The sequence below is a fragment of the Hippichthys cyanospilos genome, chromosome 4 (genome assembly GCF_059441005.1).
Source record: "Hippichthys cyanospilos isolate Australia breed blue-spotted pipefish chromosome 4, RoL_Hcya_1.0, whole genome shotgun sequence".
Taxonomy (NCBI): Eukaryota; Metazoa; Chordata; class Actinopteri; order Syngnathiformes; family Syngnathidae; genus Hippichthys; species Hippichthys cyanospilos.
The window spans coordinates 23,690,605-23,703,619 of NC_142372.1; the positions used below are offsets into that span (position 1 = coordinate 23,690,605).

Consider the following 13,015-nt stretch of genomic DNA (forward strand, 5'->3'; position numbering starts at 1 on the left):
GGGTCCTTGGAAAATTTGAAATTTGGAAAAATCCCCCCCCTCCCCCCGATTGGTAAATCAGCAACAACATCTAAATCACCTAACACCAACTCAAGTTGCACCACTGGACAAACTCAGGCGACTGCAAACAAACTCAGGAGACTACAGAAGACTCTCTTGGACAGAAATACTAATGAAATTGTGGTTGTGAATGAAAAGTTAAATCGATCGCCCCCACATTAAAAATAGGGGGATGTGAGTCATGCAGCCTCGAGCATGATCAAAGTTTTATGCTCTTCCATCTCAGTCCAAACAGAAGCAGACAGAAGATCAGTCAGGTGTAACCAGAGAGCACAAAAGAATAAAAACGGCAGCAGACACAAGCCCATCTGCAAAAACGTTCATCCTGTGCTTTGCAATGCTTAGCTGGAAATCGTACCGTTTTCTGATGAATTGTGGTATTAATATTTGTTTCAGTTGATTGTATATTCTTTTTTTTATTTAAAAATTGAGGGATAAATGTCTGGAGTCTTTTTAGACCTAAAATTCACTGGGCAGCACAGTGGCAGACTGGCTAACACATCTTTCTCATCTGTGTGGAGTTTGTATGTTGTTGTCGTACCTGCGTGGGTTTTTTGCAGGTAGACTAGTTTCCCACATTCCAATTACATGCCTCCCACAGGTTTAGTCGACGGAGGCGGGCATTTTCCAATTTTTACCTGGTCTGTCATCCAAACAGTAATCATCGGTCCATTAGCCAAATGTTAACGGCACTTCCATCATCACTGAATGTATTTCTCTGAGTACAAATCGACATTACTTGAATGTCAACCCCCCTTTTTTTCCTTCAATTTGAGTGAATTTTACAAAATCGTGAGTTCAAGTCTACCCCTGACTTTAGTGGCTGCATAGATCATGGCTTTCCAATTAAAACAGATGATGTTTTTATTAAATGATGAAATTACGGTCCTTTTAGACGCATTTCTTCATCGTACATCGAATAAAATACTGTTGCAGTTATGGGGGGGGTCCAAATGCTGAAACTAATGTTGTAATAATAAAATGATATGTAAGGGTTGAAAATGAAGAAAAAAAAAATTGCCTTGTACTCTGAGAAATACAGTAAGTCACAAAAGGAAAAAAAATCTGAAGAAAAATGTTTCTGACACTTCGACTTCTGGGGTCAGTCTTTGAAAAACCGTTTACAGAGACAGTTGCATAAAACCAAATTCTATTTTGACCAAGTCATCTGTCACATACACTTAAAGTAAAAAGCGAGGTTTTGCTGAACTTAATATACTAGATAATTCCTCTGGGGGTATTTTCAAATGTCTATCTTGCATTTCCTGGCTAAGAGCCAATCAGCATGAGATTGGTTACATGAATGATTGTGTATAAAGTTTGCATTTCAGTTAATGTCACCATATCAAGGATACACAGCCAAAACATTGATCACCCAGCTATGTAGCTAAGTTATCTCAGTGCAATACATCAAACACTTTCACATGGATGGATGGATGGGTGGATGGATTTATGTGACTGTAAAATAAAAAATAAACTTGTCTCGCAATCGATATCTTTTATATGCCGTAGTGTTTACAATATACTCATAATACATGAACAATACTAGAATTGTGGGGAATTAAAAGATCGCTTCATATTTATGATTTGAATGAATGAGTCGTCATATGGCACCGCGAGGCCTCTGGGAGTCTTTGGAGAGGTCAAGACTAACTGAAGTCTTTACGAAAGTCAAGCCATCACAGCATCCTGTCAATCACCCTGGAGGGGTCGCCCCTGGGCCAGTGGACAACTCAACAGGAGCATAAACCCCAGAGTCCCAAAGGGACCGCATCCCAAAGCTCAGCCCACCAGGAAGTCAGGAACACTACCCAGCATCAGCCATGTAGAAATGATTGTGCTCGTCATGCATAGAATAAGATGTCACACATGTTCCTCTTGCATTATGTAATTCCATGTATTTTTATACATGGGGGGGGTATGTAGTTGAATAGAGACTTAGAAAATACTTGTGATTTCATGACATTTTTCATTTTTTCAAAACCAATGATTGAATTATATTTAATATGAAGCATGAAATATTGTCATCTGGATCATTGGTGACGCTTGACCGGTGCACTGTAAATTGCAGGACAAAAATAAACAAACATTCACACTCACATGTAAAGACCATTTCAATGTTTTTTTGTTTTGTTTTGTTTTGTTTTTTATTATTAAACTAATGATGGTACTGAAAAAGTCATGCAAGCTAAAAGAACATATCCAAGGGATGATGAGATGAAGACTGAATGTTGTTTGATTTCATTAATAAAAATAATACCAACCATGACCATCCTTAAGTTTCCTTTTTTTATAATAATAAAATGTTTCCTTTGAATAAAAACGATATCTATCAAAATGTAAAGAGGCATGTTTAGCACTCTGGAGCAGCATCTTTCTTTATAAGTGGCGTGTGCACATTAAAAGCTAAACAAATCAATGTTGTCCTCAATTAACTACTTTTGTTCATCCACGATCCGTTTAGACTTCTAATATGTGAGCTCCCTGTTGTGGTGGCGGTGTTCCTGTTTACTTTTTGAGGCTTAATTTGCCCAGCAACTTTCACTGGATGACTCATCCAAGACGCCTGCTACGCATGACAAAACTTTACAAAGAAAGGAGAAGAAGAAAAAAAATCAAAGGATGAGGTGGAGCAAGTTGGCAGTCGTCCAATATAAAGGTGTTTGGTGCCATAGTCCTGGCCGCATGATGACGATGTGGTGCACCAGAAGTCAGAGCATGCAGAGCTCCCAGCATTTGAGTGGCGCTCTCTTGTGCGCACTGCTGCTGCTCCTGCCGAATTCCTGCTCTCTCTCTCGAGCCCAATTCATGGACACCGAGTCCGAGGAGGAGCTGAGTCCCCGAGCCTTGCGGGATTTTTACCCAAAAGGTCCGAACCTGACAAGTGAGAAGCAACTGGTAAGATGAATGCCTCGACCGGCACCAAATAATCTTTGATGTGGAATTAAGTTGATGTTGACTCATTTGAGAAAGTGAAAAAATGATTTTTCGTGGAATCTTACCACACAGAAAGTGTTATTTAGCCTCACTCTATTTTCCCCTGCTAATTAGACCGTTTTTTTTTGGTCGCTGTTCTGTTCAGTTGTATTGATTTTGTCATTTTAAAAGATGTTTCCCTTCGCTTGGCAGCTTGGAGCGCTCCAGGAAGTTCTTGAAAAGCTGCAGGCGAAACGACTGCCAATGTGGGAGAAGAAATTTGGCCAAGTCCCGACGGTACAGATTGTGTTGTGGATTTTCTGTATAGCAGGTGTTGTTTTGCTGTCGAGACTGAAGCTTGCTGTCCTGTCCTGCGTCTCCTCCCCTAGTGTGACATCGGGGAGCAGTGCGCGGTGAGGAAAGGAGCTCGGATCGGGAAGATGTGCGACTGTCCTCGGGGAGCTTTCTGCAACTTTTTCTTGCTTAAGTGCTTATGAGGCTACTCGTCTCTCAAAATAGAATGTAGCAACAAGATAGGTTCCTTCGAAAATGTCATATTTTTCATGAAAAACTCGGAGTAGGAAAGAGCCGTTTCAAGATGATGTATTTTATTCCTTTTGTCACAGTCAAGTCCAGAACAATATGTACTGTTTGAAGCACAAGAGTCACAGATGCCCACACATTAATACAAATAATTCTCAAAAAAGATAATGGTCAATTTTGATTAAGACCACATATGGAAGTGGACTACGTACAACTGGCTACAATAATCATTTTTACACGACTACTCATGTGTTGATTTTTTTTCCCATCAAAACCGGTGCAATCTTGTTTCAGATAAATGTTTGTGTATTTATGATCAAAATAATAAATGGTGAATCGTGTTTTGTAAAGTGCCTTTGTCACATAAATTAACGGACGAATCATTGAACAACCACAGTGGAGTTTGAAAATGATACTCAATACTTGTTTCTTTGCTTTTATTCTTCTCACACTGATGTTACTGCACAATTATAAATGGACTTTAAAATTGTAGAGTAAACACAATAAATAAAATAAAGAGTAATACATTTCAAATACTCAAAATATGGCAAATGAATGTACATGAAAAGGCAGGCAGAATTTTTGAGCTTATCTTATCCTATCTCTTGATATCTCTAGTGTCTGTTCGTTTACATATGTTAATATACCAAAGTATGGTGTATAATACAGTTTATTTAACATAAATACTACATATCCATTTGGGTACCAAAATACATATTTTCTCCTATTCTACCCCTACAGTACATATAATCGATTCACTTAAACCCATATTTATATGCAATACATTAATAGACCTGTACAATATACGACGCATACCAATGCAAAATTCAACATAGAGCAATATAATACACTATAATAAAATAAGGAATACGTTTTATCATTAATATGCCTTTAACAATGACTTTCCAGAGGTCTTGTATTTTTATTATTATATTTTGAAATTGCTTGATATTTGATTCTATTATCTAAGCTAGTCTATAGTATTACACCACAAGAAGAGTCTTCTGTATTGATACATGTCTCGCTCATGTAAAACATTTAAGAAGTAGTTTGCTGTTTACAACACACAACGTGCTGTTTGAACATCAGCTATATATCTATGAATTTCATTATCTTTGATTGCATGAATAAACGAGTGGTGTGATCCCTCAGGCCATTGCCATGTATGAGTATAATCACTCATTTTTTAATATGCCTATGATGCTATGTTTGATTTAGAAGCATTACCCAAAGTTTCCATTCAATAAACAGATACGGTAAAATCATGATGCAGTGTAGTGTATGTAATGTGTTTCTTGGCATGAAATGCCCAATTTTCTTGATTATACCATTTGATTATGATACTTTCTCGCACAGAAATTTAATATGTCCTTTCCAGTTATCAATTGGACCAAGAGTTTATAAATTAACTCTGAAGTGACAAATAAACCGACCTCATCCATCTTCGTGGACCACGCACTAATAATTCATCCATCCGGTCATTCTATAGTTTATTCTCACTAGGGTCGCTGGCTTGCTGGTGCCTATCAAAGCTGTCTATGGGCAATCGGCGGCAGACAACCTAAACACACAGGGATGAATATCCATCCACGCACGCATCTAAAGACAAGTGTCCAATTCACCGAGCATGCATGGATTTAGGAGTGTGGGATGAAGCCGGAGTGCCCATGAGGAGAGCATGCAAACTCCACACGGGAAGGCCGGAGCCAGCTGGATTCAAACTCAGGCCCCTTTAACTGTGAAGCGGGCGTGCTAACTCAGCCTCTGAGCCATCCATTTTCAGGACATTAAATTTACAATGGAACACGCTGAATACGGTTATCATTCGGTAGTTTATAAGTTCAAAAGGAATAGGAAGAGGTCAAGATGTCATGGTTTGTTGGATTTTGGGTTGTGGGTTTATTTTGAGGGGTTATGTTCCTTTCTGTTTTCATATGTGCTCATCCGCTCCTTTCGTGTCTCCCTGCGGTAGTTTTGATTTAGTCCACCTGTTCGCGTTACCAGCCCCTCGTGTCCTCCAATCCGCTCCCCTTGCCTATTGTGCCTGCCCAGCTGCCGTGCGTTTCTGATTAGTCTGTGAATGTATTTAAACCTAGTGTCCGTTACAGCCCTTGTCGGATCATTGTCATGTCATTGTCGTCTTGTTGTCCCGTCTCGGCCGTCAGCTCCGTGTTTTCCTGCCAGCCTGCCCGTAGTGTTTGTTTTCTGTTTTTCCAGCCTGCCTGCGCCCTTAGTTTTTGCTGTCCTGTTTTTCCCGCTTTCGTTCCCGTTCGTTGTTAATAAATATGGATTTCATCAAGCCCCTGTCTCGACGCCCCCCTGCTTTTGGGTCCTCCTCCTCCGCAACCACGCCGGCCTTCACACTCGCCGCGCACCCCCGTGACACAAGAACCCTAAAATTGACTTGTTTTCTCTAAAAGTACTGGAAGTTTAGTAAATGTGACAATTTGTATTATGGATAGCGAAACATAACATCACAAACTACTTACCCTGATTTGTACACCTTGTTGTATTGAATAGCGTGACTTCTTTTTCAATTAGAAGGCTCCCTAATGGCACAAGGTTAACTTTGAGACTGCATTTTTGCAACATGGTCATCAATGTGTACACAGCACATCTCAGAGCTGGTCCCTGACCAACGTTCCTCTTTGCAACCTGTCAGCGCTCATCAATAATGGAAAGAGGACAAGTACAAAATGTTAGTCTTTTTTTTTGGGAGGGTTAGGGTGAATGTGTGTTTCTATTTGGGAAGTCCAATTGGGACTAAAGAAAGTAAACAGGCATTTGCATTAATATTTCACAGACATGAAAGACCAAAAGCTACAGAATGGATAGATTTGTTTTTAAGTTCTTGCACTGAAAAAAAGTCATCAGACGATTGCAATTATCTGTAGGAAGCAATATAACACAAATTTACAATAGGAATCTTAAAAAAGCATCGTCATTTCGCAATGATTTTATCATCTCAACATTGTACATGTACTGCTGCACTAGTCATGTGTAGTGGATTTGTAAAATGTGCTTTGTGAAGGAACTCTATACTAGCCACCCACTGAATGGCTGAGTGAGTACAAATAAAGCAAACAAGCATTGAAAAGGGCTTTACATGATTTGGGAAGAGACACTTCCAAAGGATTTTAAATAAAATAAATTCCCATCAAGCTGACCATACATTTTCATTAAAAGTGTACAAACAACAATGTTAATTGGATTCTGCCTGCCCCAATCCTGTTAATCTTGTGTTTTTTGTTTTGTTTTTTTTCTTGGTGTGTGTGCATCCAGAAAGAAAAGCTTTGTCACTGATATCCTTGGGGCATTGCCTCCAATTGCAATTGTGATTTTCTTTTTTTTTCTTTTCCTACAGGGTCCAAACGGACAGGACTGCGATGATCATTTGTGTGAAATTGTTTGGCAGACATAGATGAAGTCAAATGAGGGTAAGAGACAGCCGTGTGATTGAAAGCGTGATGGATTGAGACACAGAACAGGAGACAAATGACCAAGCCTAAACCAGATATTGCTTAGTGACAGGATTGATGTTTGCTACAAGTAGAAACATCTCAAGATGTCAAGACTAGCCCAAATACCTTGAGGCAGAGTTGCTGATTTCCATTATTGTCACAAACCATCAGCCAGTCACCCCATTCTCTGCTTCACTACACCTGCTCTCCTTCCCTGCCAATCAGCGCCAAACATCAACAGCTTCTGCGAATCACCTGCACAGTATATAACCCGTTCTCTTCCTTAGTCAGCTTGCTAGATTGTCTCTAAGCATCACGCTCAGCCTGCCAGCACTTTTTCCTGTCAGATTACATGTGCTTTGACTCTGCCTATTCCTGACCCTCAGATTGCTCGCCGTCCAGATCTGATATTTGGTACTTCGACCCCTCCCGAACTCGACCACCCGTTAGCCTGCCGATATAGTCTCCCTGCTCGAGTCCCCGCCTCATCTGTTCCCCCTCGACCAATCGACCGCCACGCCCCAGCTTCCCAAACAGCCTTCCCTTTAGTGACCCGCTCTCGTCAGCTTTCACCCCAGCAAGTATCTCCCTCTAAATAAACATTCCGTCGCTAAATCCACCTACCTGTGTGTGCTCTTGGGTCCTCCATTCAGCAGCCGTGTCAATTATGTTCACACTAATATGTAAAAAAATACCCATCCATCCACTAGGGTCACTGGTAAGTTCCTGCCTACCACATTTTATATATATATATATATATATATATATATATATATATATATATATATATATATATATATATATATCACTAATTGTGAAAGAAATCACATATTAGGTTGTTATCATTATGTGCTTATTTCTTGTCTAGAAAAGTGTGCATCGCTATCCATGTGGGCAGTCCTAGTTCATCTCACCCCAGTCCTTAGATAAAGCTGTTGAGTCGGGACCTTGGCCCAGCTGTTGGTGGCGCCCGACTGGCTCTTTTTGTTATGTCTTGTAATGTGCAATGCTTTGCTGAATTAATAAAAACCAGGCGGGGGCGCTTGGGCAGTTGAATAAACGTTGGAGAACCCACGAGTTCATTTGCCCAAGCTTTTTCCCTATCCATGGTTTAGAAAAGTCAATCTTGGCTGGTCTGAGTTACTCTTTTTGCTGCTTAGCAGCTAGGCTTGTCCTAGTCTTCTTTAAGAGATTTCTCTGACACTAATGTATTTAGAGCCCCAGGTAAACACATCAAAATTGTACATACATATTAAAAATAGGTACCAAAATAGTACAGTAAGTGCCACGTATATATAATATGCATGTATACAATCAGAAAACATCATAAATAAAAAAATATAGAAAGAATTTACCTTTACATATAGGAAAAAGATGGCAGAAAATATCATTCATGAAATGAGGGATCCGAGGACAAAACAACTTAAGCACAAACTGAATGATATCCAAGAGGCCATTGAAGCGTTCTACAAAACGATTTACAGTATCCTGTGGTCTTTACATTTGAAAAGACAAAATGCTATATATATATTTTTTTTTTATTATAATGTCCAAACTAAATAGAGATTTTTTGCTATGTGGGTCCCAGCAACACAAAAAATATAGCAATTTAATCTTTCAGAAGACACAGATAACACCATCAGCAACGAATATTGCAGATAATACACCGACTTATTGTCCTTCTGAATATTAAACCACTAAATTAGAACAACCCCACTCAGTTGATGAAAATGAAAGTGAAATTTGGTGCAGATGTGTCTAGTGGTAAAGCCCATTACATTCGCTAACAATTCTTAACATGCTGGGATTGTTTAAATTGTTAGAAGACAGTATACAATGTGAAATAAAATGTTATTACAGTGCACTGTGCGGAAGCAAAATTTTCTATGGAATGTTTAAATCGTCATAATGTTGTGTGCCTAATAATGAGTTGCTTACAAAGATTTGTTTCAATTAATAAATAAACATGGACATGATAAATGAGTATAGTATGAAAAAAAGTAGACAATAACACAGATTTTCAACTAAGAGTTGGGGATGGCTCAGTAACTCTTAACTATTTAACCCTTAAATCGACTTGAAGATCTGACTTTTCTTTGGAGAAGAGGCGAAAGCAGAGCATGCAAGGATTCATTTGAGCACAAACCAGTTTTGGGTGAGTTTGAATGTTTATTCAAAATGAAAACTTAGCAACTAAGCACTGTTGTAAACTTAAGGTAACAAAGATCAGTGGCAATAATGTACTTTTTACTGTACCAACAACTGATGCTCAACTTCAGTCCAGACTGAACTAACACGCAAATCTCAAAGCACAGCAGCATTTAACCATTCACCGCTCATATCTTTATGAAAATAATTGAATCAAATGGAAACAAGTTTCAAGAGTTAAAAAAACCCAACAACTTTAAGTACGTAGTTAAAATAAAGTTCTTTCCCATTTCTCTGCAGTATTACAACAATGACAGCACACTATGAGCAAGCAGTGTGTATGAAGGTAGTTCCCGCATACAGCTTGTGCAGGTTTCACCAAATCCTAACAAATGAATATGCTGAACATGAAATAATCTTAAACCCATGACAACTAAAACCATGGGGATGATGATGCAAATATTGATCTAACAGTCAAATGCCAATGCAGCGCAACAACAATTCTAATAGTTCCATTTGTGATGAATCATATTCTTATTTTGTGTGTGTGTCATTTTCCAAGGAAACATGCCCAGGTGGTGAGAGTGCTTGGTTGGTGTTGCCCTAGACGGCACACTTAATAAAAGCTTGCACTTTAGAATATTTCACGTTTCTCATTTTTATATATATATATGTACAAATCAAACCTGGAAGGGAAAAAGAAAATCGCTTGGATTGGAACAAAAATATTAATTGCTGGCCTGTGTGGAAAGTAAAGCTGCTACTGTGAAGAAGGCGAAAGCAAGTTCTCATAACTCGAACAAAGGAAGGCTCTCAACCCACGAACTGGGCAATTTTCAAAAAAGTGCATAACATTCAAATCTTCCTTGCCCTTGATGTCATTCTTATTGACATCCAAGTGTATGCGCAACGTCAAACAACACAAGGGAGTGGTCCCAAAACCCATGTGTCTTTTTCCAGTGCTCCAATCAGCCCACGCTAACGTCTCACGACCAAATGACAAGCGGGTTCGGTTTACAGGGAATCCTCTCCCGCACGCTCGTCCTGAAAAGGGTAGCTGAGCGCGGGGGGGAAGCCCTGACTCCGGGGCTGCTCATCCAGCAACAACAAATCCTCCACGTCCCTCCCTTTGTACCGTCGCCTGGCGATCTTTACTGTCACTTTTCTGCCTTGAAACACTTTGAGCGCCTCTTTGGAAGCCATGGCTCGGGCGGCAGCCTCGTCGCGCCCGTAGCCCGTGCCCATGTAGACGGTCTGGCAGCGGATTTCGCACACGTGCCCTTCTTTCTGCGAGCGGGCCGCGGGCAGGCCGGCGATGTCCTTCAGCGGCACGAACACGCACGTCAGGGTCTGCTTACATGACTCCACGCAGCTACAAAGAATTTCAAAATGGTCCAGGTTGGGGCCGAACCCCCCAGCCGAGACCAACTTCCAGGCCACGGCCTTGTAAAGGCGGTTGAAGAAAGGCTGGTGCTCCGCCGGGGCCTGCAGGGCCGGCCCGGATTTCTGACTCAAAGGTCGCGCGGATGTTTTCCCGGCCGGTCGACCGTCGGGCTCATTAGTGGCGTATCTGGCTCGTTTGGCAAAGCTGACATCGGGCGCTCCTTCGTAAGAAACAGGAGAAACATCAAATGAAGCCACAGACTGCAACTTCAAGCGTGTGTGTTGTACAATAAATACAGAAATGCCACGTGGATGAAAAGGATAAAAACCTCAAAGTACACCATTTACCTTATTTGCGGACAGGTCGCATAGTACCTTCCACCATTTTGCTCTTTATTTTTTTTTTGTTTTAACAATAAAGTTTACATGTTAACTCATTCAATGCCAGGGATGTATTTTCACAATTTTTAGAGTCTAGACATTCAATCCCTCTTAAACAAATATGTTTAAGGCATTGAATGAGTTAAGTATCTGGGATCGAATGTCTGGACTCTTTAAAAAATAAAAAACAACAACAACAACAACCTGAAAATATGTCCCTGACATTGAATGACTTGATAACTTTATGAACCTTAAGTCAAAGATGCTTCTATTTTTTTTTTCTTTTTCTGAGCACATACCACCTGCTGACTTGCTGAACATAAGTCCAACTCACTGATATTAAATCTAAGGAAATGTATTGTTGCCATGGGAAAAAAAATAGACAATGTAAAAATATTAACTTGCTACAATTTCTTTAATCAATTTCAAAATGCAAAGTGTCATGCATGGGAAAAAATGTTTAAGAGGACAGTCACCAAACCACCTAAAAGTATACTGAGCGAACCATTTTAATGGTCAACATAAAAATACAGAAGTGGGCCTAAGTGTTCAACGAGATAAAACTTTTTTTTTAACTCATTTAGCTTACATGAATATGAATTTTACAAGAACACCAGTAGTCATACTTCACAACTGATCTTGAATATTTCACTTACTACAACTACTATAAAACAACGGTATAGATTAGCTTTGACTGTGTATCTTCTTCTTTTGGCTTGTTTCTTCTTTTGGTAACTTTCAGAAAAAGAATTGACATTACCATGTTTGGTATCAATCGACAGTGACACTGGCTTCCCTACAATTATCGGTGACAGATTTATTTTCTGTAACTCTGTTTTGTGATGTTTGTTTTCCATTTACACTTCCTACTCCATCACTTCAAACTTTACTCTGCACTTGTGTTGGACCTTCAATTTCAAAAGCGCAAAAGCCTCGTTTCGTGAACGTGCATTTCCACTGTCAAACAGAGCAGTGATTGTGTGGAACAGAGAGATCTAACCATTTTCTTGGTGCACACTCAACATTTGCAAAATGTTTCTAAGTGAGGTTCGTCTTACCGAATGGGGCACTGCACTTTTCCTTGCGTGTGGTTTTATGAATTGGCGGATCTTTGACTACTATTCCTTCACCCATCTCTTTAATCTTGTCCATGACAGCCTCTGGGTAGCTTGGAAGATGTGATGGAAGATAATTAACCACCAGTATTCAGTCATTGTGCTACATTGTGTGTCCTACCTGCAGCCGAGGAAAACATGGTTGGCCCACACCATGGAGAGGGACAGCAGCCTATCCAGGCCAATGTTGGAAACACCTGGTTTCACTGTTGGGTATGCATCCAAGTTTTTTAGGATGAACTCCCTGCGAGCAAACCACTGTTTGTTGTTTTCACAATGGGCCCTTAAAGTGTCGACCCACTCAGCCACCTCACGATTCTGGGACAGGTACTCCGAAATTATGTCCCCCTCCGTGCTCGCATTCGCCATGCCTGTGATTTAACAATGCACACACAAATATGATTACAGATACAGTAAAACTGCGGTATGAGTTACAGTATACGTTTTTGTCAACAAATACGAACGCTTTCTTACCAACTTGCCTTTCAAAAGCTTAATTCGCTGATGTGGTTGAGAGAACTTCTTGAGTCATTTAAACTGATAATGTTACACGATTATGACGAGCTGAGTATAACAAGCGGCGCCTTATATGTATGTATGGATATTCACGATTTTGATACACAACATAACACCTACAGGTTTAATAATGATAAGAGTTTGTAATACATTCGCTCCCAACTTGCTATATCGAATTACCAAGCTTTCTCTGTTGCGAGATGTTGCTAGTAGCTACTGCATGACCGGCTGATGACGTTTATACGAAGTTTCCGCTTACGAAAAAGAACTACACATCCCAGCGCAGTGGTGTTTGTCATATTTTGTGTAAATAAATTAATAAATTATAAATAAATTATTTGTGACACAAAATTAAAAAAGGCGGACCCCCCCCCCCCCCCACATATTGCTATTAATTGCGCAGTATAGTGAAAATCAAACGAAAAACAAAAGCTGGTTGATAAAACGTCCCATCGTGCTTTGAGGTGGGTACGTCATCATCCAACGACATAT

General features: G+C 39.9%; 2 protein-coding genes across 3 annotated transcripts; one reads left to right on the forward strand and one right to left on the reverse strand.

The window, feature by feature from the left end:
* The first annotated feature begins 2,725 nt into the window (after window positions 1-2,725).
* Window positions 2,726-3,860, forward strand: cart3 (cocaine- and amphetamine-regulated transcript 3). Its single transcript, XM_088412987.1, has 3 exons — window positions 2,726-2,958; window positions 3,190-3,273; window positions 3,366-3,860. The coding sequence occupies exons 1-3, from the start codon at window positions 2,746-2,748 to the stop codon at window positions 3,471-3,473; spliced, it is 405 nt and encodes a 134-aa protein (XP_088269113.1). The 5' UTR covers window positions 2,726-2,745; the 3' UTR covers window positions 3,474-3,860.
* A 5,269-nt stretch (window positions 3,861-9,129) lies between these two features.
* cdkn2aip (CDKN2A interacting protein) lies at window positions 9,130-12,748 on the reverse strand. 2 transcript variants are annotated; one of them, XM_088413354.1, is made up of 4 exons: window positions 12,490-12,748; window positions 12,129-12,378; window positions 11,951-12,060; window positions 9,130-10,732 (listed from the first exon to the last, which is right to left on the reverse strand). In XM_088413354.1, the coding sequence occupies exons 2-4, from the start codon at window positions 12,374-12,376 to the stop codon at window positions 10,143-10,145; spliced, it is 948 nt and encodes a 315-aa protein (XP_088269480.1). In that variant the 5' UTR covers window positions 12,377-12,378; window positions 12,490-12,748; the 3' UTR covers window positions 9,130-10,142. The 2 variants fall into 2 exon arrangements, with proteins under 2 accessions (XP_088269480.1, XP_088269479.1); XM_088413353.1 differs by having other exon boundaries at window positions 12,482-12,748.
* Between the last annotated feature and the right edge of the window lie 267 nt (window positions 12,749-13,015).